This window comes from Stigmatopora nigra, chromosome 18 (assembly GCF_051989575.1).
Source record: "Stigmatopora nigra isolate UIUO_SnigA chromosome 18, RoL_Snig_1.1, whole genome shotgun sequence".
Taxonomy (NCBI): Eukaryota; Metazoa; Chordata; class Actinopteri; order Syngnathiformes; family Syngnathidae; genus Stigmatopora; species Stigmatopora nigra.
This window is the reverse complement of record NC_135525.1, coordinates 7,492,320-7,517,394: the sequence shown is the minus strand read 5'-3', so window position 1 is coordinate 7,517,394 and position 25,075 is coordinate 7,492,320. Positions and strand designations below refer to the sequence as shown.

Here is a 25,075-nt window from a genome sequence, read left to right as displayed (position 1 = left end):
ATAAACGAAAACAAATGAAAAAAAGGACCAAATCCAAAGACTAACTTCCCACAAAACACCTTTTAATGAGTAACTTTCCAAACATTTTAACTCTTCACAGGACAAATGGCTACAGAATTGTTCATTTAAAAACAACATAAACACCTAATAAGGACCACGCCCACATATGCTCACAACATGGATCATCTCCACTACATTTGCATAGAAATATGAATATATTTATACATATGTTTTATCTGTTAGTTCAACTATAGGTCAAAGAAAAATAACCACCATTTTTAAAGTTACCAAGATAACATTTCACTATTTTTTTTCAATGAGGAACAACCAAAAAACAGAATATACAACTTACACATTCCCTCACAGAAGAAATTCAAGTAAATTTAAAAATATAGTTATCATGGAAACTCCAACTAGATGGCATTTTAACATTGATCCCTCCACATTCAGTCAGTACTTTGGAGACCACATCGTCTTCTGAACTCTTGACCTCGTTCGTGCAACCACGTGTTAGCCACTGTGAAAAGTACCAAAGTTTGACATTTATATATCACGGATTGTTACATCTTGTAAATAAATTTGCAGTGAACTCCAACTAATTTGAAAAAAATAACAACAATACATTAAAGAGACCCATCACCAATGGAAACTGTATTAAGTTGGGCTGCTATTTCCAGACACTCAGATGTATTAACATTTTCTGCTATATAATATACTATTGTCACCCGGCACTGACTACACCTTCATTTTTCTATCAAATCTAAAGTCATCCAAAAGGAAACCTCACCCCATTTGCTCCCCACTAGAACAGGACAAGCGGCATGTTGTGTCCGAAAATCTCCCTTTCCACTGGGATGAAGATTGTACCAGAAGACAGCCGAGCCCTGCCATTAAAAGGCATAAAAAAAGTATTTACATATACATTCTTACATTTCCCTGCACCCGGAGGTTAAACAAACCTTTATCGGTGAAGAAATAGCGCCAACTTTGGGAAAAACCGTAGCTCCCCCTGCCGGTACGTCACTTATCTGCAGTATATAGACAAAACAATATTAATAAACAAACCTAAACATTTTATTTTTTACAAAATGTACTGACGTAAAGCAGCCAGGTGGCGATGCGGTTGCCTGTGCCAAATTCTGCGTAGGGTTCTTCGACATCATCCTATCAATAAGAAAATACGAAAAAAAAGACTCTTACATTGCTCACAAATGTACACAAATCTACGAATATGTGCATCTGCAGTGAATATTTACCTCTACAAAGTCTATATGTGGTTCATACTGTCCTCCGACCCCATAGTTTACAACCTTGCATTGACAAAACAGTTGAAAAATAGGCAGTTTTGTTGATAAATTCATGGTTAAATGTCAAAAAAAGCAAACCTGCATCTTTTCAGCGGTGGATGTGTCCAAGCCTGTGATGTCGGTCAGTCTCTTGGCCAGCTTGTCCACAACTGTGTACTCCATATCGCCCAACCACGCGCTGAAGGGGGGAAGAAATGACCCCATTGTCCACTTATATGAAGGTTTTCACAGTTATGCATTTATATCAGTTGTTTCTTTTTCTCCTGAAAACTATGAAAAGGAGATATGACAGTTAGCTTCACTATGAGCATGGTGGGATGCTGGATTAAAAAATGTGTGTATTGTGTCTAGAAATGTTGTTGAATCTTTCCCACTTGAAGTTATAATGTGTGTGTGTGTGTGTTGGTGAAAAAAATGCGCATATACTTGTGTTCATTTGTGCATTCTTACTTTTGCGAGATTCTAGCCGGAATTGCATAATTCTGGTCCTTGTCTTGGACTTGGGAGCGTAAAAGCTAGTTTTAAGCCATCACCAGATTGCCGATGGGAGAGAATGGGAGAAAAAGTTATGTTAAGCATTTCAGAATAGAAGAGACTTTTTATTTTAAAATGACTTTTTTTGAACTCACATTGGGTTTAGCCAATTCTTTTATCATTTTAATGTCATCATCCGTCACCATGTCGTAATAGCGGACAATGCGAGGTTGGTCCCACAAGTCTTCCTCTTTCACGGGACCGATCAAGAGGTTAGGATGTCCATGGTTGTCATGGTAACGACAAAAGAGTCGGCTCTGCCTGCGTGCTGTCTGTCAAAAAGACGAACCCAGAGTATAACGAAAAATCAGCGTCAGTTCGTGATGCCAACTCACCAACTCGACGCTCTCGCCGCGACACAGCTGCTCGTACACGGCGTCGTAACCACCTCGTCCCGTCTCGAGTGGTTCTGGTGTTTCCTGACCAGTCTTTTGTTTTTCCAGGTGGAAATCAAAGAAAAAGAGGTTGTCAAGAGCTCTCTGGTTTACAGGATCTATAAAAAAATGCAAATTCAAAACAAATTAAAGTTAAATCAACAATAGGCGATCAACATAATGAGCAATAGTGAACTAACCAATCCGTAGCAGTTGCTTGGTATAGTGGATAGCGCCCTCCAGATCTCTTTGCATGTAGAGAGAGTAGCTTAGGTAGTCCAGGATTGTAACAGCATCCACAGTTGTGGGGGTCTCCCCCTGTTCCAGCTGCCTGAGTGCCTGAGACAGCCACAAAATGGCGTGATAGAAGTCATCTTTCTTGTACGCCACCATGCTTAGGTAGTAGCAGTCATCCACGTTCAGGCCGGTCAGGAGTTTGGAAGTTCCTGTCAAAGGGGGAAGGGAAACCGTACTCAGGCTTTCAGGCCAATGGGCTTCGCTAGTCAAATCGTAGGCTTCTGACCAGGAAGGTTCCCCTTGGAAAGGGTGTTTGTGTCCAGCTCGTACGTGTCCTGCAACCTCAGGAGGGCTTCGGCCACGCCTAGTTGGTCGACCTCATCGGGGAACTTCTCCATGCCGACTCCGAGGATGTCAAAAAAATCTGAAATGAGGCAAAACGAAAGTATGGGTTGAATATCTGGACATTTTTCACATTATTGCGTTCAAATCCAGTTTACCAGAAGTCAGGTTGGTGCGTAAAAACCTATCCAAATTGCCCCAGTCAACATTTAGCCTTTTCAGAAGCGAAAAGGCATTTAAAGGGTGGCCCAAGAAGCTTTCGGGGTCTTCGATGGAAAATGCCAAAATGTTTGCCTGATTCTGAGCCCACCTGAGTATATAAAAAAACACACGTGAAAAGATAAGTTTGTGTGATATGAAGTAAATTTGGATCTGGAGGTGGCGAGAACCTTTTGATTTGGTCCAGCTTGGTTTGTTCCACTTCAATGTAATTCGCCAACGAGGCCAACAAGTCTTTTTCTACGTAAAGCAGCTCTGTCATTTGACCTAAATTCATACATATGTATTAGCTTGCACAATAGGGTACAAAAGTATGTTTTAAAATGGAAGGGACTTGCCTATAGACGAGTAGAATTCATCATGGGCCGAGGAGAAACTGAAGAGAATCAAAAACAGGTAACAGACTTCCATATCTAAATGGAAAACATGTGTTAAATAATCATAAATCCTTGTTTTCTTTTTATTTTGTTTAAATGAAGTCTAATATTTGTACACAAAGACAGAAAGGTGTTTAAAACTCGTCATTATTGCAGTTATTACAATCCCTAATCACAATCTGTGAGAAAGATGAACAAACAATAACTCAAATTTCACCATTTATCGAAAATAATTCACATTTAACAAATAAAAAAGTTTTTAATTCTAGCTAATAAGAATACAAGTCAAACATTTGACAGGTAAAAACATATTTTTACCTTTAATAGTCCGTATCCAGAGGTCTTCTTTCTGTTGACTTTAAGCAGTTTGTCTCTCTTTTAGTTCCACACCTGATTTTGTTCTCTTAAGTTTTTTTTTTTTTGCCTTACAAGTTTGGCTGGTTACGTTTGACATATTTTCATAATTACAAACAAACAACACTTTGTCTTGGTGATGAACACCCCGCCCATGATGCTCATGAGTGTTAGCGGTTAACACCCTAATGAAAAACTCCTAATTGTAACAATTAGAGTAATACAGTACGCACACTAACTAATCAGCCCATCCCACATTGTACTAAAATTAAAAACTACAGATGGATAATGCCAACTTAAAGTATTGCACTGCCAAATGGTTGACGCCCTATTTCAGGATTTTTGAAATTCTGAGGACCAAAAAGCTCCATATTGGTTTTGTTCAACCATCCAAAATACTCAAGGCTAAATGAGTTTATGTGAATGATTGACACATATACAGAAATTCATTTTTGGTAAATATAATTCATATTTTCTTAAAATCATATATTTTTCATGACCTCTTGCAATTCTGCTGAGCCAGACCAGTGGTAAAAAATGGCAACTTTCTCCCTTAAACCTCGTAAATTGGCAATTTAATGATAAATCCCAGCATTTTAAATAGATATTCAGTCACATAATGGTAATGAATGATGACTAATTTTAAATATTCTCCTTTCATCAATTTTTGATCCCTTCTTAAAAGTTCCATCTTACTGTAATGGAAACTTGAAGGTAAAAAGTCTTTTGTGCTATAAAGCGGGCTCAGTTGTAGCTGTATCCCGGCAGAGGTAGTTTCAGGCCCTCCTTGGCTTCAAAAAAGGTGTAGGACAGCGTAATGGTGTCCACCCGAGCCATCCTGGGGTCCGCGTCAAACTCTGGGTCGATGTAAAAGAAGACGGGCATGTCCACCTCCTCGTGAGGGTTCAGACGTTGCTCCTCGAAGCAGAAGCACTAAGCCCACACACAAGTCAGGCCCGTTTTCATCCAAAAATCAAACCCTGAGCGCAATAGTTTGCTGGGTGGGCCTACCTGAATTTTGTTGAAGTACTGTCCAGCCTCGAATGGCACCACGTTGTAGGTAGAAATGCCAATGATGGGCTTGGCCGTGGGGTTTTTCGCTCTATAAAAGGCCAACGCCGTCTCACCTGGGACCACCTGTGTAAATGATCAATGTTAGACAAAACCGGTTTGTAAAGGAATGCAGATGAAAAAATGAGCTCCTCACAAAGATCTCCGTCTGCTGTGGTCGGAAATTCCACTGCATGCTGGCGTGTGTGTCTGCGTTGAAGGTGACTTTGATGACGCGCTCTTTCACTGGTTCCATTTTCTCCACCAGGTCCACGTCGTGACCGGCCACGGCGGTGCCGCCGAGTCCTGTTGCCTAGTAAGGAAATTCAGCCCGATTACTTTAATGAAACTACAGTAGACCCCCAAGTTACGACATTAATCCGTTACAATGGAAAGTATTGTTATAGTAACGGTGAAAGTAAATATGGGACGAAACTAAAACTTAGGGTAGGGGTGCCATAACCTGAGGGTCCACTGTACAACACTTCACCCTCAAGCTCACCTGGCAATAGAGTCTGTAAAGTGGCACGGAGGCATAGGATAATCCAACCATGGCAATGCCCGCCGCTGCCATGTATGTGAGCACCGTTTTATTGCGGTACTTCCTCTGCTCCTCTAGACTCGGACGCTTTTTGGTCTTGAGTCCGCGGCTGTGGACTTGATGCCACAGTTGAACCCTGCGCCAGGTGGAGTTCACCGGCTTCCTTGCGTCAAAGTGAAGAGCTCTAATGCATCTCGGAGGCGAGAGGATGGAGGTGCTGAGACCTCGCAGGGACTGGTGGATGAACACAGGCAGCAGCATGGCTGGATGGAGGATACCTGCATGGAAATAGTTATTAATAATAAATAATAATAATTTAGAAAAAAAGAATTTCCCTCCTTTATTATTTTTTTATGATATAATATACATACATATATAGTTACAAAAAAGTCATGCGAATGATTACAAAAATATTCAAATAGATCTTAAAATGCAAGTGTTAGAACGAATTCAAGTCTGACCTGTAAGTGTCCACTGTGCAGCTCGTCTCTTCGAACACGACAAATAAAAACGAACAACTTGAAGTGGAATCAGTCATGTAATAAAGACGCTTAATTTATATAATGAACCCATCACTTGATCGTTTTAATTTTGTCGGAGGTGAAGCTTGCTGTCATTCACGCCACCAACGGACGTATTTTAGTGAAACACATTACACAAGTATAGTTAACGTGCTACACATAAACGATCCCCCGTAACTGTGATTAGAAAAAGGTTCCGCTTTCTATTAAACACAATAGTAACCCAAACACATAAGGGTACAAGTAACGTGTTTCTCTTAATGCATATTAACAGTAGTATATACACATATGGGTGCAACTAACCGGTTTCTCTTGATGAATATTAACACAATGACCCATGAGTAAAAAAAAGTTAAAGAATGTTTTATTTCGTATTTGGCGATTGATTAAATGCTAATTCAAGTTGAGAAAGTTAAACTACATAATAAAAATAAACACTTACGTAGAAGGGATGATAACAAAAGGGCGAAAATGTAGTAGTTGTAGTTATTGGAAATTATATTCAAAACATTGAGGCTGATTTTATCTGGTAGTATGTAGCTAATTTGTTACAATACAACTACTTAAAATATGTTCTTTATTTCTAAAGTAATTTTGATTTAAACTAATTCTACTAGGGCAGAAAATGTGGCCCAATTTGTGCAAGAGTAGTGAATCAAAATGTTTTCATTCAAAAAGTAAGAAAGGAAAAATGAATTGAGAATGTATAATGACTAAAAATACCTTAGTTAATGAAAATAATTTACTACAGGGTTATAGACAACAAAAACTCAGCCAAGTCACTAATGACTCATGTTGTGCAAAGGTCAAGCACATCAACATCAGTTCATACTAATTCCATATGCATGCCTCTTGACAACTTATTATTATTTTTTAAATATATTTATGCAAGTTTATAATGTTTTCAATAGCTATTTCGCTTTGAAATAGTTGCTCTCGGTGCGTCTTTGCTGTCAGCGTCTGTCTATGTGCAATGACATTTAAACCAAAAGAGAGTATATGTAAGGTCAATGTATAATGTTTTATTTGATAAAAATGCAGTTTTCAATTCTTAACATAAGAAAGGGCGTCTACGGAGGCCATTTTTGGACAAAAAGGCGTCCAATTCCCGGCCGTCCTGCTGCTCAGAGCAATGGAGGGGGTCACAGTGGGCCAGGTATTCGATGCCGAATGCATCCTAAGCAAACGGCCGAGAAAGGTGAGCAAACCACGGACGGCCCCGGTGGAGACCCCCGGATCTCCTCTAAGCCTTCCAAGCAAGCCTTTTTGCTCTTTTTTCCAGGGGAAATTCGAGTATCTTGTCAAGTGGAGAGGGTGGTCGTCCAAGTAAGTCGCTAGCCTGTCTCGACTAGCCGCCGATGCTAAACGAGCACGCACGCACACAAACAAACACGTGCCCTCGTGCACGCGCACACTGCGAGCTAGGAGGCGAGAAAACGACTAGTAGACAATATGATTAAAAAAGAAAAATAAAAGACCCCCAAAATGGTCCTTTTGCTGATTTTGCCCTACCCTTACCTTAACGTTGTACCTTGTGCAGAGGTGCATGTTTCTTTATGTCTCAACGAGCACACCCCCATAAACAAAAACACTAAGCTGCCGCCGTTTGTGCTATTTTTCTTCATTTTTACCCCTTGTATGATCGAAGTAGCTCATATTAATGATCCCATAATGCTTAATTTCACTTAAATATATAAATAAAAATAACACCTTGTCCCTTTTAAACCAAGAGTTTCATTTGACATCACTATTCACATGCTTTCTATTTATATTGCTCCAAAGTGAGAATGATCACAAATGTCATCAAATATAACATTTGTATTCATTTACTGTATTTGTTTACTGGTTTGTTGTACTGTTAATTTTATTGTATTGATAGGATCGTTTTACATTGAAGCATGAATTCATCCTATTTATGGTTATAACATTATATCAATGCACAAAAGGGAAAATAGTCTGCTTAAGTCATTTTTTAAAGTCACAGATGTCCAATTCATTTAAACTGGGAGGACTGGCCATAAATGCTAATATTTATGTGCTATTGACACCATTAGATTCCTTGGATTTTGACTGAGAGGCAAATTAAATCAGTCAAAATGGATTGGTCGCACAACACCATATTGGCATCCAATGATTTAAACGAGTGACTTAGATTGGCTCAGTATGCGTTAATTTCAAATTGCATCCTTATTAGAAATGACAGATTAATTTTGAAATCAATGGCTAACAATCCACTGATTTTGTTGTTCTAGGCACAACAGTTGGGAGCCAGAAGAGAATATTTTGGACCCCAGGTTACTGGCAGCTTTTCACAAAAGGTTATTAAATAATTTAGGTGGAATCATATAATACAGTGCAGTATGCATTCACTAAATTGCATGTTTTTTTTAGGGAACAAGAGCGAGAAATGCTGTTCCAAAAGAAAGGAAAGAGGCCAAGAGGACGACCACGCAAGAATCCTGTAACTTCACTTTCTTTTTACTTTCACTTTATTGAACCATCTTTAACTGTATTTTTCATTTTTAAGACCCTTTTACTTTTAACAAAAAGCTTTAATAATAGTGACCACCATACTCTTACTAAAGCCCATACATTATTAAAATATACTAAATCAACTGTATGTAAAACTTAATCACATCATATAAATTCAGTGTATTACAGTAATTTACCTGATCATATGCATTTTTACCTTCAGCTTCCCATTGCACCCATCGCCAAAGACAGCCGCTCGTCATCCTCATCTTTCTCCGGCGTCTCTTCATCGGCGGCGTCATCGTCCGAGGAGGAGGAAGAAGAGGAAGAGCACGAGCACAAAAAGGTCACAGCGGGCCCTCGGCTGGATCCCGTCCCCCAGAAGAGGCCTCAAATCCTCCCCGCCAAAGCCGAGCCCCCTCGTAAAAAGCGCAGCCGGAAACCGCTCCACGCAGACATGGGCGCCCTGAGACACGTCAAAAACAGGACGCCGCCAGTACCGCCGGGCCCAAGCCACCATCACCAACTCCTGCCAGGGTTCCTACACAAGTATGGAAAGTATGAAAACAAATTATTTGGATGATGTCACAAGATCAACACACTTTTTCATCATTATCTGACTTTAACCATGGTCTTGTTTATTGTCTTCCAAGGGTAGACCCCCGGGCAGGTATAAAAAAGCCCCTGCAGCCAGCCAGCTTCACCTATACAGGACTCGGCAGGACCACCAGAGACCATCACGGTGCTCCTTCCCAAGGGTCTCCTTTCTCTCAGGTGTCTGCATCCAAAGGAGGCTGTGTTTGGAACAACTCCGCGCCGGGGTCCTCGTCGCCGCTCGGGAAAACCGGTGGCTCGCCTCAAAGGAAGACATCGCACGGCGAACTCAAACGCTCCACATCGGGGCCGGCGGTGGGACGGAGCGACTACCTCAAAGGGACGGCGTCCCCTTCAAGAGCCGTCTTCGGAGGCGGCCAGGTGTCGACGCCAAGTCCGAGGAGGCACGAAGCTCATCCGGGTCTTCTCCAGCACAAGCGGGGAATTTCCAAGACGCCGTCGTCGTCTTCGCAACGGGCGACCAATCAGACTCTTGGCCTACGGGCGTTGAACCTGCAGAGCGCCACCAAGACGCCGCCCACCAGCCAAAGCGGCGCCGTGGTACGTTCCGGCGTGGCGGTGCGTGCCAGCTCACGGAGCGGCAGCCTGGTGGTCATCAAAGACACATGCGTGATACCTGAAAGGCAGCGTCCGCTCCCTCCCGCCAAGGCTGACGGCGACAAAAAACGGAAAGACTCGACACTCGCCACCAGTGGCCGGAAAGAAGAATGCAAGTCCAACCGTGGCCTCAACGAGCTCAGCACGGGCGATTCGGACGAAAGTAGCAGCGGCGAATCGGAGCGGGACGCCGCATCGTATCTTAGCAACAGTCGGCCAAGCTTAGGCGACGCCGCTACCGAATCGGACGCCGAGACGGACTGGCGCCCGACGCGGAACCTTCTGGAGCACGTTTTTGTCACCGACGTCACCGCCAACTTCATCACCGTCACCGTTAAAGAGTCGCCCACTAGTGTCGGCTTTTTCAACCCACGCAACCACTAGCCTCGACCCCAACTTGTGACATCGCGGCGGCTAAGGTGCAAGCGGCGACCAGATTGGCCAACCGGAGGAATGGCGGCCGTGAATGACGCCAAGTTTTCCATTTGCGCCAATAAAACAAGAAGATCTCAGTGCCTCAGGTTCCAGTCCACATTGCTACGAAAAAAACTGAACTAATGTGATCTGTATTTTGTACATTCGACTATTTTGTGAGTTTTGTTCTTTGTGTTTGGACCAAAGGTGCTATGAATGTAATTTAATTGTTTAATTGACAGTATTACACACACACATTATTGTTTATCGTTTAATTTATACTGTAAATATCTTTCTAGCCACCTCCACATGACTTGACTGTGTGCCTCATTTTTCAATTTATGTATTTTAAATAAATCATGGTTGTGCCTAGTGGAGATGAGGTGTATTGATGGTGTTCTCCTGCTAATACAGTAGGAGGCGCTATCGAACAAGTGTAAATCGAGCACAACTAAGCAAAGGAAATTCAGGAAAAATATTTGTCATTTGCGTTCAGTTCCCAATTAAGTGCAACATTGAAATTAAATTCACTTAATGTTACTTTAAAATATATTTCTATTTAACCTTTTAATCTTTATATCCAAATGACATGACATAACTGCAAATGAGTTTTTTTTAATCAATCATGTTTAAAATTGAATCAGTTTAAATATCCAAATGCAGTCTAATTTATATAACATTTAAACTGACTTAATATTAATACAGTTTTTTCAATTTAACCTTTGAATCTTTACTTCCACATGCTTTGACATGAAATAACGATGCAAATTGGGGTTATTTAATTAAATCATGTTTAACATTCAATCACTTTGAATGTTCAAATACATGCAGTCTAAGTAGGATAACATTTGCATTCACTTAACATGAAATATAGAAATATGCTTTAAAAATATATGTATATACTTGTATTCAATTTAACCTTAAAATCCAAATTATTTGACATTAAAATAAGATGCAAATTAGTTATTTAATAAGCCATGTTCAAAATTCAATCAATTTCTAGGTCCAACAAATGCAATGTAAATGAAATAACATTTAAATTAAATTCACTTAATGTTACACTATACATTTACTATATAGTAATTTCAATTAAAACATTCCTCCATATAAAATGACATGAAAAAACTATGCAAATCAATTATTTAATCATTCACATATTAAAATGTAATCAGTCTAAGGAACAATAACCCAAATTTTAATTTAATTTTTAACTTCCACTGAGGAGGATAAACATCCAACCCATTCTTCTTGTCTCAATGGATTGGACGTCCATCAATGTCAATGGTAGTCAATCATCATTCACTAACAAGTTAAGTCAATTAATACGTAATGTTAATGAGAGCTTGAGGACAGCTGCCATGTGGGTGACTTAAGGTACAGTAAAAGAGCTGCTGCTGCTGGTAAAGCGGCGGTGTGGTGGAATTTTCCCAAAATAAGTTTGAGCAAACAGGCGGCGGGCGACAAGGCACCCTCACAGCGTGCCGGTATGCATAAACACGCAACACTGTGGCTCAGTGTGTGACACGCATGGACACATTAGACAATGTTGCCCAGATCGTTCGCAAATTGCACAACTTGCAAAATAAAGGAGAATTTATCCTCCGTTATTTGGTAAAAAAAAACTCACCTATTCGCTGTTTGAGTGTTCCAAGGGCGGGACACAAATTGACCCAAAAGCCGAGCACTGAGATTTAGGTTTGTTTTACTCTTATTTATAATCAATATTCCCAATTATTCCTAAAATGCTGCCTATGGATGCCGTTTGACTGCATTATACACAAAAAATGATGAGTAAATATGAATATTTAGATATAAATGTTATTTTTTATAACATTAGACTCACTTTTAACCTCCAGTCTGCAAGGCCCATGTGAAAGTTTCTTAGATGAGAGTTTACTTTTAACCTTTTGACCCTAAACACCCGTCAAAATGGATTATAATCCATAATCCTCAAACAGCGAATTAGTTAAATTAGGTCTTCAAGTCATTGTAGATTCATTGTAAATAAATGACTTAGAAGATGATCTTGTCTTCATAAGCAAAACCTTTGTAAATATCCGACACAAAGACAAAAAAAGCGAACAAAAACACATAAACTGGGATTACCTAACCACATTATGTGGGTGTGTGTGTATTGGCTTCAGGTCTGTTTTGACACTCAGCAGCAGATTGATGAAAGTCTGCTTGCCTTTGTGCCAACAGGAGACTCCGCGCCACACAACAAACACTTTCACATTTCTTCTCCCGCTTCCCACTGGAGACTGAAAAACAAATTGTTTACACACAGAATACAACTCCAAAAATACCAAAAGCAACTTTCCTGATTCACGTCGGCAGTTGTAAGATGACGTCGTCTTCACGGGGACGTCTCTGGACCGTGTTGTGTTTGCTTGGCGGCCTGGATTGGCGGCCGTCTCCTCGCGTTGGGGTGATGAAAGGACAGTGCTTTCACTATGAAAACTCTGCAAGACAGCAATTTTGTGTGTGCAGTGATTCTTCACAACCATTGCTAGCACTATTGCACATATGCCATCAAAACCAATAATTTTTTCGTAAAAGATCTGAAGCAATTTATTGACACGCACAGAAGTTCGTAATACTTACAAACTCAAAACAAAAATGACAATACCGGCTTAGCTTAATGCTGAAAACCAATGCAAAGCTCCATAGGTGAGCTTACAATTAGCATTGGGATGGAACACAAATGGGGAAGCAACACGTGAAGAGATAAAATAGCAATACTCTCATCTCAGAATAATATTATTGTGGCTAACCAGCGGAGCTGAACCCGTCTCCATGTATGGAATATATGCATATATAAATTATATTGGCCTAGGTGGCTTGCATTTATACAACATTCATTCATTTTCTGAACCGATTATTCACACAAGGGTCACTGGGGGTGCTGGAGTCTATCCCAACTAACTGGGGGGGGGGGGGGGGGATTTTTTCCCTTCCTAGTCAATCAAATATGTGCCAAAATGGGCTTCTTCTCTCTTGCACACCAAGTCAATCCCGTCAATCAGTTCGCGCACGAGCACTTGCACTCAGACACCACGGGGTATTGAGCAGGGATCCAGGCACACTTGAGAGCCACCTTCCTCTGCACGCACCTCCAGCGAAGGAGCGTCAAGTGTTTGACCTTAGAGGGGGCGCAACGCATACCCTCGGGGAGGGAGCACGAGCGCTTGTTGGAGCATCGGCCGGCTTTGACGTAACGCGGCCAGAAACGGACGCTCAGGTCGGTCCAGGTGTGGAGGACCGGGCAGGCGGCGTACGACCACAACCACATCTGCAGCCGGCGACGGAGCTTCTTGCTCGGCTTCTGCTTCTTGCCCAGCTGCACTTCGAAATCCATGGCGCGGATGTCCTTGGGCATGGGGCCCGAGTCCAAGTCCAGGTCCCAGGCGCCATCGGAGTCCGCCTCGCCACCGTCCTCGTCCAAGTCCGGGAGTAGCGGGGACATAAAGTGGACGTCAAAGTGTCCTCCCAGGGAGGCCCGCAGCTCCGTCTCGTTCAGGTCCTTCTCGCGAGGGTCCAGCAGAGGGTCCGGCTCCTCCTTGAGATCCACGACCGGGAGGTCGTCGCTGGGCACCGGTCGCAGTAGGAAGTAGTGCTGGCTCCCGGCCCGGGCCAAGAGGAGCGCCAAGAGTAGAAGGCGAGAAAGCCGGGGATGAGGATGAGGATGGGGATGGGGAACCATCTTCCAAACTTGGCAGCGGGGAAAAGTCCAATTTTTGGGGGGGGAACGCCACGCCAAGTCACGTCACGGGCCGCGATCTGCGTCCAGCCTGATGCCGTTCGTACCGCATGTCGAACGGCGAGCTTCGGGGTCGAGTTGTGACTTATCTTCGGATGACTGTCCTCCCTCCCTCCCTCCCTCCCTCCCTCATTCACTCCCTCCTTCTCCTCCCCTCTCCTCCTCCTTCTTTTTCACGCACCCAAATAGACGACAGTCATCAGTAGCACACTGTGTGCAGGACGGGCTCTGATGTCATCAGGATGCTGGACCAACCCAGACACACCCCCAGACACACCCCCACCACACCCCCACAACACCCCCCACCATGCACCACATGCAAAAAAAAACATACAAAAACATGCAACGACACAAAACTCAGCAGAAAATCAGACCGATTCACACAACAGCCTCAAAAACACACAAACCAATCACACATGAGCTCACAAATTAACAATGACAAAGATAATGACACACATTTATCCAAAACAAAACACCAAAAATAAACAAATATCATCAGGCATGTATCCTAGACACTCATTACACTCAACACAACTTATGCAAATAATAAAATACAATGAAACTAATGTACGCAACCACAAACCAACAACAAGACTCTGTATTATTATAATGATTTATTTTAGTAATAAACAAATATCATCAGGCATGCATCCCAGACACTCATTACACTCAACACAACTTATGCAAATAATAAAATACAATAAAACTAATGTATGCAACCACAAACCAACAACAAGACTCTGTATTATTATAATGTCTTATTTTAGTATATTTGTATACATGGCAACCAAATATTCCCTATAGGTAAGTAATGAAGAACTATTGTATATTGTATTCTATAGACAAAAACACAAACCAAGAGGAGAGTATTAGTATAGTATTAACATACTATTAGTAATAAAATGGATTATTATCTACAATATAAAGTATTCTTATCTTTAACATAACTGTTTTGGACGTTAATGGACGTCCAATCCATTTGGAATGTGAGGGTTGGCGCTGATTGATTTGCTGACAGCCTCTTCAAGTTCACTTGGATTGAACGACTGCGGCTGTCAACGCACTGTATGAGTGAACACTTTTTTTTTCTTCCTTCACTGGCAACATTGTTGACTTAGGGTGTCCAGAATATTCCACCACGCTTCTCCCGCAAACTTGTCGTCCAGCAGCAAATTTCACAGACGGCCGATGAAGGAGGCGCACTTTAGCGTCCGAGTCAGACTTCACCTCCTTCGCTGTTGTTGCTTTACCCCCCAAAAATGTGATGTTTTCTTCTTTTAGGACTCCAACAAACAATACTATACTTCCTCGACAGAGGTAACGGAACATTCCGCTTCAAATTGGAATCGTTTCGGTCATTTTACGAGCGGCGCCGCTAGATTGTGAAAAGCTGTCGGAGGCTGCCGGGCGATGCGCTGATAAGAAAACTTCCTTTTTCACTCCAGGGCAGACTTCCAAATTGAGGGAGAACACGTGAATGTGACTTTTGTGTCTCGTGTTTGCCATTTTTGACAGATTCTATTCTGCATAAGGTCAATTTCTGGTATTTGAACTGCTGAATTTAGATGTTTTAGCCAGTCGGATATTGCACCCAAGGATGAAGCAGTCCAAATTTCGTATTTCAGGCGTGTCAAGATCACTAAATTATATTCTAAGTTAGACATGAGGAAAATGGAAGGCCGTATTACGTTTGAGTCTCATGTCCCAGGTCGCAGGCCGCTTGAATAGTCCACCCATGCATTACCCCGACTTTGTTGGCGGACGTGACTAACGACGGTTGTGATGTGATGATATCAAGGGGAAAAAAAAAGAATGTTTGTTGTGGCTTGATGGCGAAACGACAGACGAAATTTGGACGCTACATTTGGACGACAAGGCTTCAAAGTGGCACGTACACATGCGGTTACAAGGTCACACATGTCCATGTAGACACACAAAGATAAGAAATACTTTGATTTTAAAGTGACATTAACCCTAATGCTACATCCATTTTTTTTACACTAGGGTTAAGGTAAGGTGTGATGTTTTTTTAACACTAAATTTGTGAATGATTATTTGAATTAAGGCAGAATTTATTTTGTATACCAAGCACCTATTAAGTCGTTTGCGCTCTCGCTCTGACCAGCTCCTTGTCTCAAGAGCCAAGTCTCGCCATGTCAGCGATCCTGTGGCTTGGACCCTCGCTCTCGAATGCCTGGAGCTCACCCCCCAAAAACCCTAACCCACCCACCCACCATCGGCAGTGTTGTGATTCCGTCCAATTCGCACCCACGTGCACGTCTTCCATAACACCACGGTTTGGTAGATAAAGCCAAATTATCACTTTTTTTGGCAGATTTAGAGGTTTTTACAATGTGAGTGAGATATTGGAATAATTTTTCAAGTTTGACAATCATATTTCATGTTTTTTTTCCACATCAAATGGCCGACATGATCTGGAGCTCACTGAAATAACTGAAATGTTTGCTTTGGAACTAACTTTTGACTCATCGCATACCAAACAAAGTCACAGGACATCCCAATCTTCCATTAAAAAAGAAAGATTGGATATCTATCTTTCCTCAGAAAAAAAGTTTGTCACTATTCTTTTTTGTTTAGTTTGGAGCAGTTGAACATCATGAACTCTGGTATACATCTTTGATAGGGAATAAATTAACAAGTATGTTATATACATCCAAATAAAACACAATACTCACCAAAGATGCAGATTATTAAATGTCTTAATCCGGCTCTTTTCAAAGTTTTCTTCCAAACGACCAATCAGGATGGAAACATGCTGTTCGTCAAAACCCTGCAATGTGACCCTGTGAGAATGTATTTAAAATGAGATTAGTTAAAATAATAGATTCACAATTTTAACTCTTTGTTGGCCATGGAAAGCAACAGACATTTCTAACTAGAATGGCCAGTACAAACTATTTATGATATTTCATGATAGACATCCAATCCATTTGAATTTAGGAATGATTATGTGAAAGTTTCTGAGGTACTAGTTTATTCATATGCTATACGTATCCTAGTCTAAATGGATTGGACGTGTAGTGCAGTCAAAAGCAGTCCAAAATTGATTTTAGTTTGCAGGCAGATTAATTTGAGGTAGTAACACAGGACATCTTAAACCAATTAGACTGAAAAATGTTAAGATTTCTACACAGGCAATCTACAAATCTTAATTATAAATATAATCGTTAAATGGGAGTGTTGGGGGAGCCAAGGGAATCGACCAATATTGTTGGGCAACTTTGAGTAGCCGGCATCCCTCGAGAGTCGAGGGATTCCACGCTTAAAAAGGTGAGAAAGCACCCCCGGAATGTTTTGGGAATAAATCAAGAAGAGAAGACGACGCGGCGTCTGAATCCCAAATTCAGCGAGCGCCCGGCACATTCCGTGCGTTTCCACGCAGATTTGTTGACCCGTCACCATCCCAAATTCCATCAGCTTTTATTCCAGAATGTGCACACATTAAAAAAGTGTGTTTGTGTGTGTGTGTGTGTGGGGTGGGGGGGACACGTGAACAATCTGTGCTCCTCGGAAAATTAAATAACACGACGAGTGGGTCAAAACAACCAAAAACAAACCGAGTGAAGCGTCAGCAAGAAGTCAGAAGACAACAACGCAAACACAAACAAACGTCCTGAGCCGAGCGTTGCATGCCAGTTGAAGCAGAGCACACGTCATGCCAACGAACAAAAGAGCACAAAAAGAAAACTACCAGCGCCACTGGAGTAGAAAAATACTTCCATGCTTTAGTGGTGACCAACTTATTCGTGACGAGAATTGCAAAAAATCGGAGAAATTTCAACATCTGAAACCACACTTGGGAATAATGGACACTCATTGTCAACATTGACGGTAAAAGACGTCCATTTTGACTGAGAGGGCCTCTTCCAATCAAAATGGATTGGACGTCTATTGCCGTCAATCATTGTGAATGGCTTGAAGAGACAAACAACCCTTTTAATGAATGAAAAACAGTTTTCCTGATGTGTAAAAGTGGCGCAAAATGTAAAAAGCTGGAAAATGCTATCCAAGGCAGTAATATTTAGCCAATCCTATGCGAGTATTCCAAATTGCCCGCCCTTAAATGTGATGTCATTGATACCCATTATGACACTATCAATATATATTGGTGCAAATGACATCACAAAATGGATACACTGGCAATTAGTGTCATTTGGTCATGCATTTTTTTTCTAACAGACCTCAAAGATTTCCATGCTTAAATATTCTGAGCAACCATCTTTAACTTTTTTTTCCGTTTTTAAATACTAGTTGTTTGTCTCTCTCAATCATTCATTCCCACAGAAAGTTTCCAATTGGAACTCCTTTAACAAAACTCCATCACATCAGAAATGTATAGAGTTACTTCAAGTAATCGAAAACCCATCGTCGTAATTTACAACTCTGATGACATTTCTGCTGATTTTTTTTTTTGTTTTGTTCATTTTTTTGGTGGAAATGTTCCATTCCTGCTTACATTGATTATCATCTGTGTAACAGTCGACGCCGGGAGGAATCCGAGGCTTGGCCAAGTTGAACCAGCAACTTTAGTTTTTTTTTTTCTACGATCTACGCAAAAGGTAGGAAAGACGGTGAGACGTGCGAACGCTGAGCTTGTGACTTTGGGAGGACAAAAAGTGGCATTTCCAGCGGCAGTCAAAGTGGTTTGGAGAACGACAATAAGGTCTCTTGTTTCATTGGAAACCAGCGTTTTCTCCAAAGGGATGTCCTAACGGCATCAGGAGTCAGTCCCGAGTTCCACTTGGGAATCACACAACACCACATTTTATGGCCAACACAGTGTCTGAAGTACTAATACAAGATCTGGTCCCGGTCCAACAGATGGCGTCAAGGCTAAAAACAAAAGTCTCTTCGGAGAAAAGTGGCTACCGCAGTTTTGTCCATCTTTTCAGGGATTGTCGAACAGGGCGTGTTCATCAAGAGGAAGTGAAAAAGGGGAAAGTGGTAACCTTAAAAGATCAGCCAAACATGTCGGAAGGGGTGTGCGTTGGTGGGAGGCGGGGCTTAAGTGTTCACATGAACATAAAGTGACCTGTTCTAAGGAGCTCTGGTGGACAAGTGGTTGCGGGGGTGCCTAAAGCGTGCTGCTGAGAATCTCTGACACTTGTGTATTGGTTTGGTCGTCCGAGTCAACGTCCTGTGCGGCCGCCCCTCGCGGGTCCTCGTCAACGCTTCGTGACCCCAGCACCCCCTCCTCCGGGTCCTTGCCGGCCTCCACAAAGATCCTCCTCACATGAGGCCTCTGTTCCCTTAGCCGGCCTTTGCGGCTTTCAAGTACGCAATCGTTGCGGTTGACGTAAGTGGCGCCCCGTGTCGGGGGTAGTGGGGGTGGATCTTTGGGTGGTGGCAGGTCCGGGTCACGCTGTTTTGTGTAGACGCCCTCGGATAGAGACCCGGAGTGGCTCTCCCCGCTGTGGCCCTTTAGCCACCGCTGTGGTCCACTAAAATACTGGCCTCGGTGGCTCCTGGAGAGCAGCTTGCGCTTAGAAGGGGGGTTTGGGATGGTCCTCGGTAGGGGGGAGCCCCCCTCCTGTTGGGTCCTCGATAGCGAGAGACCCTCCAGTGTCTTGGTGGTGCTGTACAGTGCAGGGCAAAGGGGAAGGGACAGCGGGAGGTCGCCAGAGATGATGCGGGGGGACAACGGGGTGGATGGCGACGCAGGGAGGGCTCGGGGTAAAGAGGGAGAGCGAGGGAGAGTGTATGAGAAGGCGGGGGTATCTTTGGAGAGCATAGCCATGACACCCTCCTTTGAGGGGGGGTCCTTCATGGCCATGGACAGTGGGAGGTCCTTCGTTGGGAGGGTGCTGTACCTGAATAAAGAAAGATTAAATTTATTGAGAATGGCTGAAGGTTAATTCAGGCATCGGTTTTGGATATTGACCTGAGCTCGTGGATTTGAAACACATCAGGGGCGCTTCCACCCAGCGAGTGCATGGCCTGCTGGGAAAGGTCCTGGGGGGGTGAGTAGAGCAGGTCCAGCTCACGGGGGCTCAAGGCGTCACTGGAATCGTAGTCGCTGTCCGTTGGGAGGAAAACCTCGGAGGAGCCGTCCTCGTCCGAACCCAGTAGCGAGTCTGGAGTGAAGAAGGAAAATTAAATACTAGATTTTCCACAATTACAAGGCAGGATTATCTTCAAATGTGTTTTCTATTTAATCTATCTATTTTGTATTTTCTATTTAAATGACACTGACCGCTTATGGCCTTCCTCCTGAACAGTTCCGGCGAGGGCGATGGCGAGGGCACATAGTCCATGGTGGAGGAGGTGGAGTCCGTCTTCGGCTGGTTGCTGTCATTTTCCGGGGAGCTGGCGTCCACCAGGCAGGTGACGGGAACGCCGCCACGGGGGTGTTTGTAGCGGGCATACTGCAGAGCGTCGGTCAACCAACGAAGATCTCGCCGTGTTTCGTCTAGCTGCTGCGGAACACACAGAAAATACAAATATTACATGATTAAAAAACATAAATAGGGGGACCATCAGGTTTTTGATCCATTAGCAATCACCTACTAAATTTTTTCATAAAATGAAATTTGTACAACGCATCCAACACGCAAATGCTAAAGTATAAAAAAGTAATTACTTATGACCTTTTTGTGAGATAGTTCTTTTTTTATAAACTAGCTCCAGTATTCCATTTGTGTAAAATATGTTTCATACCAAAATGTTAAAATTTCAAATGAATACCAAAAAAATAAGACCAATATGGACCATGCAAAAGGGAAAAAAAACCCAATACTGTCATGGAGGCAACAACATTTAAAGGAAAAGTTGAAAAAGACATGAAACAAAGCATTTCTTGGCAATTATCTGCCCATCATACACACATGCGGCGAGACCAAGATGACTCTAATGGAAAGAATGTAGAGGCTGCGAGTCAGGGTTGGGGTCCCTTAGCGAGATGCCATCGTCAATCAAGACCCCAGATGAATTCAAAATTAATTTATTTGTATTATTATAAAATATTACTATAACATCCTAAAACCACAGAATTAATTTGTAGCTGGGAGCAATAATCAGGTTCAAAACGTATTAGACGTCTATTACCACTGAAAGAAAGCCAACAACAAAATAACATTTGATTTAACCCATTTAGGCCGTATACAATAATAACACCATTTACTGACTTTCATCACACGAGCGTTGGAATGTGACGCGTGCGCGTCCATGTGCGCGAGTGCAGACGGCGTCGGTCGCCTGTCTGAGCGCCGTATATTTTCCTCCCTCAACGTGTGGCGAGTCTAAACAAACTGTCCAATTAGACCACATCACGTCATCTTCACACTAAACCCACTTTCAAGCACGCATAAGCGCACACACTTAACTGTGTGCATTTTAGTCTACATGGGGCCAGACAACATTTCTATGAGGACAACTTGACCTGATGAAAACGTTTGCGCTTTTTCACCTGACAAACTAAACTTCGTACAAATGGCGCGAATTACCCAGACGGACAGACGTGCCGCTGAAAAAGATGTGCACACACACATCGTTATTTTGTATGAAACCCCCCCCCCCCCCCCCCCCCCCCCCCCAAAACCCCTCCTTGACATTCCCCTCTCTGACCAATTTGTGGTTTAGGGGGTGGGCACTTTTTTCCAGACTTTAAAATCACAACGAGACAAATCGGGCACACACACACACACACACGGCTGCTCGGGGAGCGCACACTTGTGGTTTTGTGGTCGGTGTCCATTAACGGCGGCGGCGGCGGCGTGCTGGTTGACTTTTTTTGCGCCCGTATTCGAAGTCGTGACAACCCACCGGAGAACATTTTTCAGATGGGGACATTAAGGAACATTTTTCTTCTCCCACTCGGCACTTTTTAAACTTAGATACGTTGACAACTTAGTGATGTGAAAATGAGCAATTGTTCTCCCAAGTAGCTCCTGTTCTCCAGGAAAAACTTTTTGTAAAATGTGAATACTTAACTTGACTTCTAAACTAAGTAGGAGACATCACTTGGCATTTTTTTTCCTTTGTTTTAGGAAGGGGGGGGGATTAATGGTACTATAAAAACAAAGAGTGTATAATGGAAGTTTTGCCGAGTGGAAAGATGACAAAGTTCTGGTAAATGGCGAACGTAAAAAAACCAACTTGCGTCAATTTGAGTCCTTGAATTAACATCTCGAAGGCATCTGTTACCTGGATGTAGTCCAATATAAGCTGATGTCTCTGCTTGGCGCTCGCCACTTCGACGTCCGTGATGGCCTCCCGCAATGCCTGCTGGGTAATGAGGGCGTCCAGATCCAGCACAGACGACAAACGGCAATACAAGTTGATGAACTTCTCCTTGTAGGTTGAGAAGTGTACTGAGGAGAAGATAAATGAGCACAAATGTGATGAAAAAGGCCCTTTTTGACTGATTTTTTTTCTCTTACCAAGCTCAAACATCTGCAGCGGCAGGTGTAGAAATCCTGACAGCGGCGTGTATGGGTTGGACTGACCGGGAGCCGAGCAGACGTCATCGGCGGCCGGTAGTAGCAGCAGGAAGCAGACCCCGTGACCCAGTTCGACCACTTCTTGGCTGTACAGGCGGAAGTGGCGGGCCTGTGAAGATGAAATTTGTATTGAAGAACATTTTGATTGGAAGGAGATCATTTTTGGTAGGTTATTAGTATAAAGGCTGACAGATAAAATCACCTGATGTAGAGGGAGGTTGAGGTTCTTAAGCAGAGATTTGATGGCCGTCTGGAGCTCGTAGTAGAGTAATGGCGCATGACTTTCCGACCTGGGTCGAACCTCTTCGCCACTGGGGTCTTTGTCGCCGGTTTCTGACAGCGAGCGAATCCAATCCCACTCTTCCCTAATGAGATAAATTTCAAATTTGAAATGTGACGTGTACAGAGTGAGATGATTCAGGATCTCCTGTTCAAACAGACTGAATGAGTTGAAGGAGTTATGAAATGACACACCAAAGACTTATTCTGGGTGTGGTGACATCTATGTGGAGAGTAGCTGAGAAAGGAAGACTAAAAAATATTTTTGTGTTCAAAAATATGGTCCATTCAAGTCCTATGTCAAAAAATATGAAGGAAAAACTCTTTTCTTTAGGTCTTCTAACCCAACTGCCCAAAGTGAGTTTACTTCAGCTTAACCTCCGCCTGCACAAGACGCCTCGCCAGCATATGCTCGAATTTGTGAAGGACACCCTGACAAAACCTTCATACGTTTTGGTGTTAAAGGCAGCAAATGAACAGATGGACTGTTCCGGAACATTTTGTTCAAAAGGAGTGACAGTGGAGAGACGAGCTGAAGAACGTTCAAATGTGTCATCGGGAAAGTGAATGTGATTAAGATGGTGGACGTTACGTTGGAGAGTCCCTAAGGTTGTTTGGGACTAGAAATGTTCAGATGACTCATACTCACAAAGACGTTACAAGCATCAAAAAAACAAACAGCAACTGAATCAAGCCTATTTCTATAGTTAGCGCTATTACATTGACACTTGAAAAGGAGTCTATTTTGAGCACCATTGACACCAATGGGGAGGCCATTTAAATGTTCTGAGGCAAACATGCTAAAATCACTAAAACCCCACTCTGACTAATAGCCGAGTTAAAAAAAAAAAAATCCCACATACTTTGAGACATTGGAGTTTTCTCGTACACGAGAGTGACAAAGCATGTTGGGGGTCCGCTGGGAGACCAGAACCCGGATCTGGTCCACCGAACTGCTGAGCTTGAGGTATCCCAGGTACAGACCTGGGGCAAGACGTTGGGTGCTGCGCCGTTGGTATGCCACAATATCCTGGAGAAAGACCCAAATATACATTAAAAAAAGCACAAAATGCATTCTAAAAATATTTCCACACAATAAACCAATCCAACGTTGACTTTCTTGGTCTAAAAATGAATTCACCATGAACTTATTCAATGTTTTACATATTTTCAGAGAGTAGGAATATCTAAAGATCTAAGGAAACAGATGAAAAAAACCGAATCAAATATTCCCGGGGCGCACCTGGATGGTGATGATGAGAATGTCAAGGGCATAGGGCTCCTCGGGCGTTGACAGCGACTTCCTCTGACTCTGCAGTTTGGCCACTTGCATCCACTTCCCGCTAAAGAGCGAGTGCTGGCTTTCCGCGTCGCGGACGGTAACCAACAACACATTGCCGTGGCGATCCTTGATGGGCTCGTAATGGACGCGGCCCAGGTTGTGAGTGCCCAGGAGGTTCTGCAGCTGCCCCGCGGCGTTTAGCATCTTGTGGCGTGCCTGAAGGGTGGACGACGACGACATGGAGACGGAGGTGCTTGAACGCAGCCATCGGATGTCCTCCCACATGCAGGATAACTGCGAGAGAGCAAACAGGAATGACCCAAAATGCACCAAAAGGAGCCCCCATATTTTTTTCCCCATATAGCACATGCATGTGATGGCTTTATTGTTTTGTAGCAGCAGACATGTTTGCACAAAAGAGGATCAAGTGGTGCTTAAAAGTAGTAGTAAATTGTTGACAACATGAAAAAGAAAAGCCGTGTTCATTCATACAACTGTAAAATGGAAAGAATAAAAGCAATTAACTTGAAGCTTAGAGTAAGAAAGATTTCATGTGTGTCAAATCTATTGTAATCGTGAAGAATGCAGCCAAGTGCAGGTGAGAGAATGGAAATCTAGCGACAATTTGTTCATTATTCCGTGAGAATGATTTTGCCTTTGTTTCATGGTGTATTTGTTCCTTAGTACTTGGGGGCTGAGAGCATGAAAAAATGGAGTGGGGGATTTTTGCAGTTTTATTCCAGGATAGGAATAGTGGTTACTTTTGTTCATTTAACAATGTGAACATTATTTAAACATTCTTTACGTTTCTTCAATTATCAGTAATTAGTACATTTGCCATTAAAAAGTTGTCAGAAGAAACAAAATACCTCAAGAATTTGTCAAAGTATGACTTTTACCATAATAAAAGTCTGCAACTCACTTTGATTTAGCAACTTGGAACGCAAAAGTGAGAAGATCATTCCGTGTAATACAATTTTATTGCTTTGACATGAAGCCAAACCACCAAAAATCTAACCTTAGTGAACCACAGGAAGTCCTGCATGAGGGAGCTGCTATAGGAGTCGTCCACTTCCACGATGGGGATCATGTCCTCGGCCGTCACCAGTAAACTGTCCTTGTGGTAGAACACAGCTGCCAAGTAGATCCCCCTAAAGCAAGGGCAAGGTAATAAATCTCAGTTTTATATGTAGTTCACAATGTAGAGTAGCAAAGTTTACTGTTCATACCAAAACATACAATCAAAGAAGGAAAACATGCAAATTTTGCAATGTTAGGATAGAAACCACCATGGATTGAAGCTTTGGCTATCTATGAGTGTCAATAGCAGGTAAAGAGTTA

General features: G+C 42.6%; 5 protein-coding genes across 9 annotated transcripts in view; 1 reads left to right on the top strand and 4 right to left on the bottom strand.

Moving 5' to 3' along the window:
• Positions 1 to 201: 201 nt before the first annotated feature.
• Positions 202 to 3,277, bottom strand: LOC144211536 (prolyl 4-hydroxylase subunit alpha-1-like). Its single transcript, XM_077738886.1, has 13 exons — positions 3,184 to 3,277; positions 2,953 to 3,104; positions 2,739 to 2,876; positions 2,416 to 2,661; positions 2,177 to 2,334; positions 1,937 to 2,113; positions 1,758 to 1,822; positions 1,386 to 1,485; positions 1,257 to 1,310; positions 1,099 to 1,164; positions 960 to 1,028; positions 788 to 884; positions 202 to 517 (listed from the first exon to the last, which is right to left on the bottom strand). The coding sequence occupies exons 1-13, from the start codon at positions 3,273 to 3,275 to the stop codon at positions 447 to 449; spliced, it is 1,485 nt and encodes a 494-aa protein (XP_077595012.1). The 5' UTR covers positions 3,276 to 3,277; the 3' UTR covers positions 202 to 446.
• A 182-nt stretch (positions 3,278 to 3,459) lies between these two features.
• cox11 (cytochrome c oxidase assembly homolog 11 (yeast)) lies at positions 3,460 to 6,027 on the bottom strand. The gene is made up of 5 exons (XM_077738956.1): positions 5,797 to 6,027; positions 5,297 to 5,613; positions 4,952 to 5,107; positions 4,756 to 4,881; positions 3,460 to 4,677 (listed from the first exon to the last, which is right to left on the bottom strand). The coding sequence occupies exons 2-5, from the start codon at positions 5,594 to 5,596 to the stop codon at positions 4,489 to 4,491; spliced, it is 771 nt and encodes a 256-aa protein (XP_077595082.1). The 5' UTR covers positions 5,597 to 5,613; positions 5,797 to 6,027; the 3' UTR covers positions 3,460 to 4,488.
• Positions 6,028 to 6,944: 917 nt separating this feature from the next.
• LOC144211606 (chromobox protein homolog 2-like) lies at positions 6,945 to 10,326 on the top strand. 3 transcript variants are annotated; one of them, XM_077738976.1, is made up of 6 exons: positions 6,945 to 7,054; positions 7,139 to 7,182; positions 8,109 to 8,174; positions 8,248 to 8,317; positions 8,552 to 8,886; positions 8,982 to 10,326. In XM_077738976.1, the coding sequence occupies exons 1-6, from the start codon at positions 6,989 to 6,991 to the stop codon at positions 9,922 to 9,924; spliced, it is 1,524 nt and encodes a 507-aa protein (XP_077595102.1). In that variant the 5' UTR covers positions 6,945 to 6,988; the 3' UTR covers positions 9,925 to 10,326. The 3 variants fall into 3 exon arrangements, with proteins under 3 accessions (XP_077595102.1, XP_077595101.1, XP_077595100.1); XM_077738975.1 differs by having other exon boundaries at positions 6,982 to 7,182; positions 8,552 to 8,877; XM_077738974.1 differs by having other exon boundaries at positions 6,982 to 7,182.
• A 2,172-nt stretch (positions 10,327 to 12,498) lies between these two features.
• Positions 12,499 to 13,771, bottom strand: nog3 (noggin 3). Its single transcript, XM_077738761.1, has one exon. It carries the CDS (start codon positions 13,655 to 13,657, stop codon positions 12,977 to 12,979), a length of 681 nt encoding a protein of 226 aa, XP_077594887.1. The 5' UTR covers positions 13,658 to 13,771; the 3' UTR covers positions 12,499 to 12,976.
• A 3,367-nt stretch (positions 13,772 to 17,138) lies between these two features.
• Positions 17,139 to 25,075, bottom strand: part of ankfn1a (ankyrin repeat and fibronectin type III domain containing 1a) — a 33,551-nt gene continuing 25,614 nt past the window's right edge. For all 3 annotated transcript variants that reach the window (XM_077738757.1, XM_077738758.1, XM_077738759.1), the window contains 9 exons: positions 24,753 to 24,885; positions 23,696 to 24,028; positions 23,316 to 23,482; positions 22,376 to 22,538; positions 22,114 to 22,282; positions 21,878 to 22,044; positions 19,929 to 20,151; positions 19,617 to 19,809; positions 17,139 to 19,545 (listed from right to left, as the gene is read on the bottom strand). In XM_077738757.1, coding sequence (XP_077594883.1) covers positions 18,810 to 19,545; positions 19,617 to 19,809; positions 19,929 to 20,151; positions 21,878 to 22,044; positions 22,114 to 22,282; positions 22,376 to 22,538; positions 23,316 to 23,482; positions 23,696 to 24,028; positions 24,753 to 24,885 — 2,284 coding nt within the window. In that variant the 3' untranslated portion in view covers positions 17,139 to 18,809. The remainder of the gene's footprint in view (positions 19,546 to 19,616; positions 19,810 to 19,928; positions 20,152 to 21,877; positions 22,045 to 22,113; positions 22,283 to 22,375; positions 22,539 to 23,315; positions 23,483 to 23,695; positions 24,029 to 24,752; positions 24,886 to 25,075) is intronic.

Coding starts and splice junctions, on each gene's coding strand:
- LOC144211536 (XM_077738886.1), bottom strand. CDS start 3,275: ATGACAGAGCTGCTTTACGTAGAAAAAGACTTGTTGGCCTCGTTGGCG. Junction 2,877..2,952: donor ACGCACCAACCTGACTTCTG/GTAAACTGGATT, acceptor GCCTCATTTCAG/ATTTTTTTGACATCCTCGGA. Junction 1,165..1,256: donor CACATATAGACTTTGTAGAG/GTAAATATTCAC, acceptor TCTTATTGATAG/GATGATGTCGAAGAACCCTA.
- cox11 (XM_077738956.1), bottom strand. CDS start 5,596: ATGCTGCTGCCTGTGTTCATCCACCAGTCCCTGCGAGGTCTCAGCACC. Junction 5,108..5,296: donor TTTACAGACTCTATTGCCAG/GTGAGCTTGAGG, acceptor TTTCCTTACTAG/GCAACAGGACTCGGCGGCAC. Junction 4,678..4,755: donor AGTACTTCAACAAAATTCAG/GTAGGCCCACCC, acceptor GTGTGGGCTTAG/TGCTTCTGCTTCGAGGAGCA.
- LOC144211606 (XM_077738974.1), top strand. CDS start 6,989: ATGGAGGGGGTCACAGTGGGCCAGGTATTCGATGCCGAATGCATCCTA. Junction 8,175..8,247: donor CTGGCAGCTTTTCACAAAAG/GTTATTAAATAA, acceptor TGTTTTTTTTAG/GGAACAAGAGCGAGAAATGC. Junction 8,318..8,551: donor GACGACCACGCAAGAATCCT/GTAACTTCACTT, acceptor TTTTACCTTCAG/CTTCCCATTGCACCCATCGC.
- nog3 (XM_077738761.1), bottom strand. CDS start 13,657: ATGGTTCCCCATCCCCATCCTCATCCTCATCCCCGGCTTTCTCGCCTT.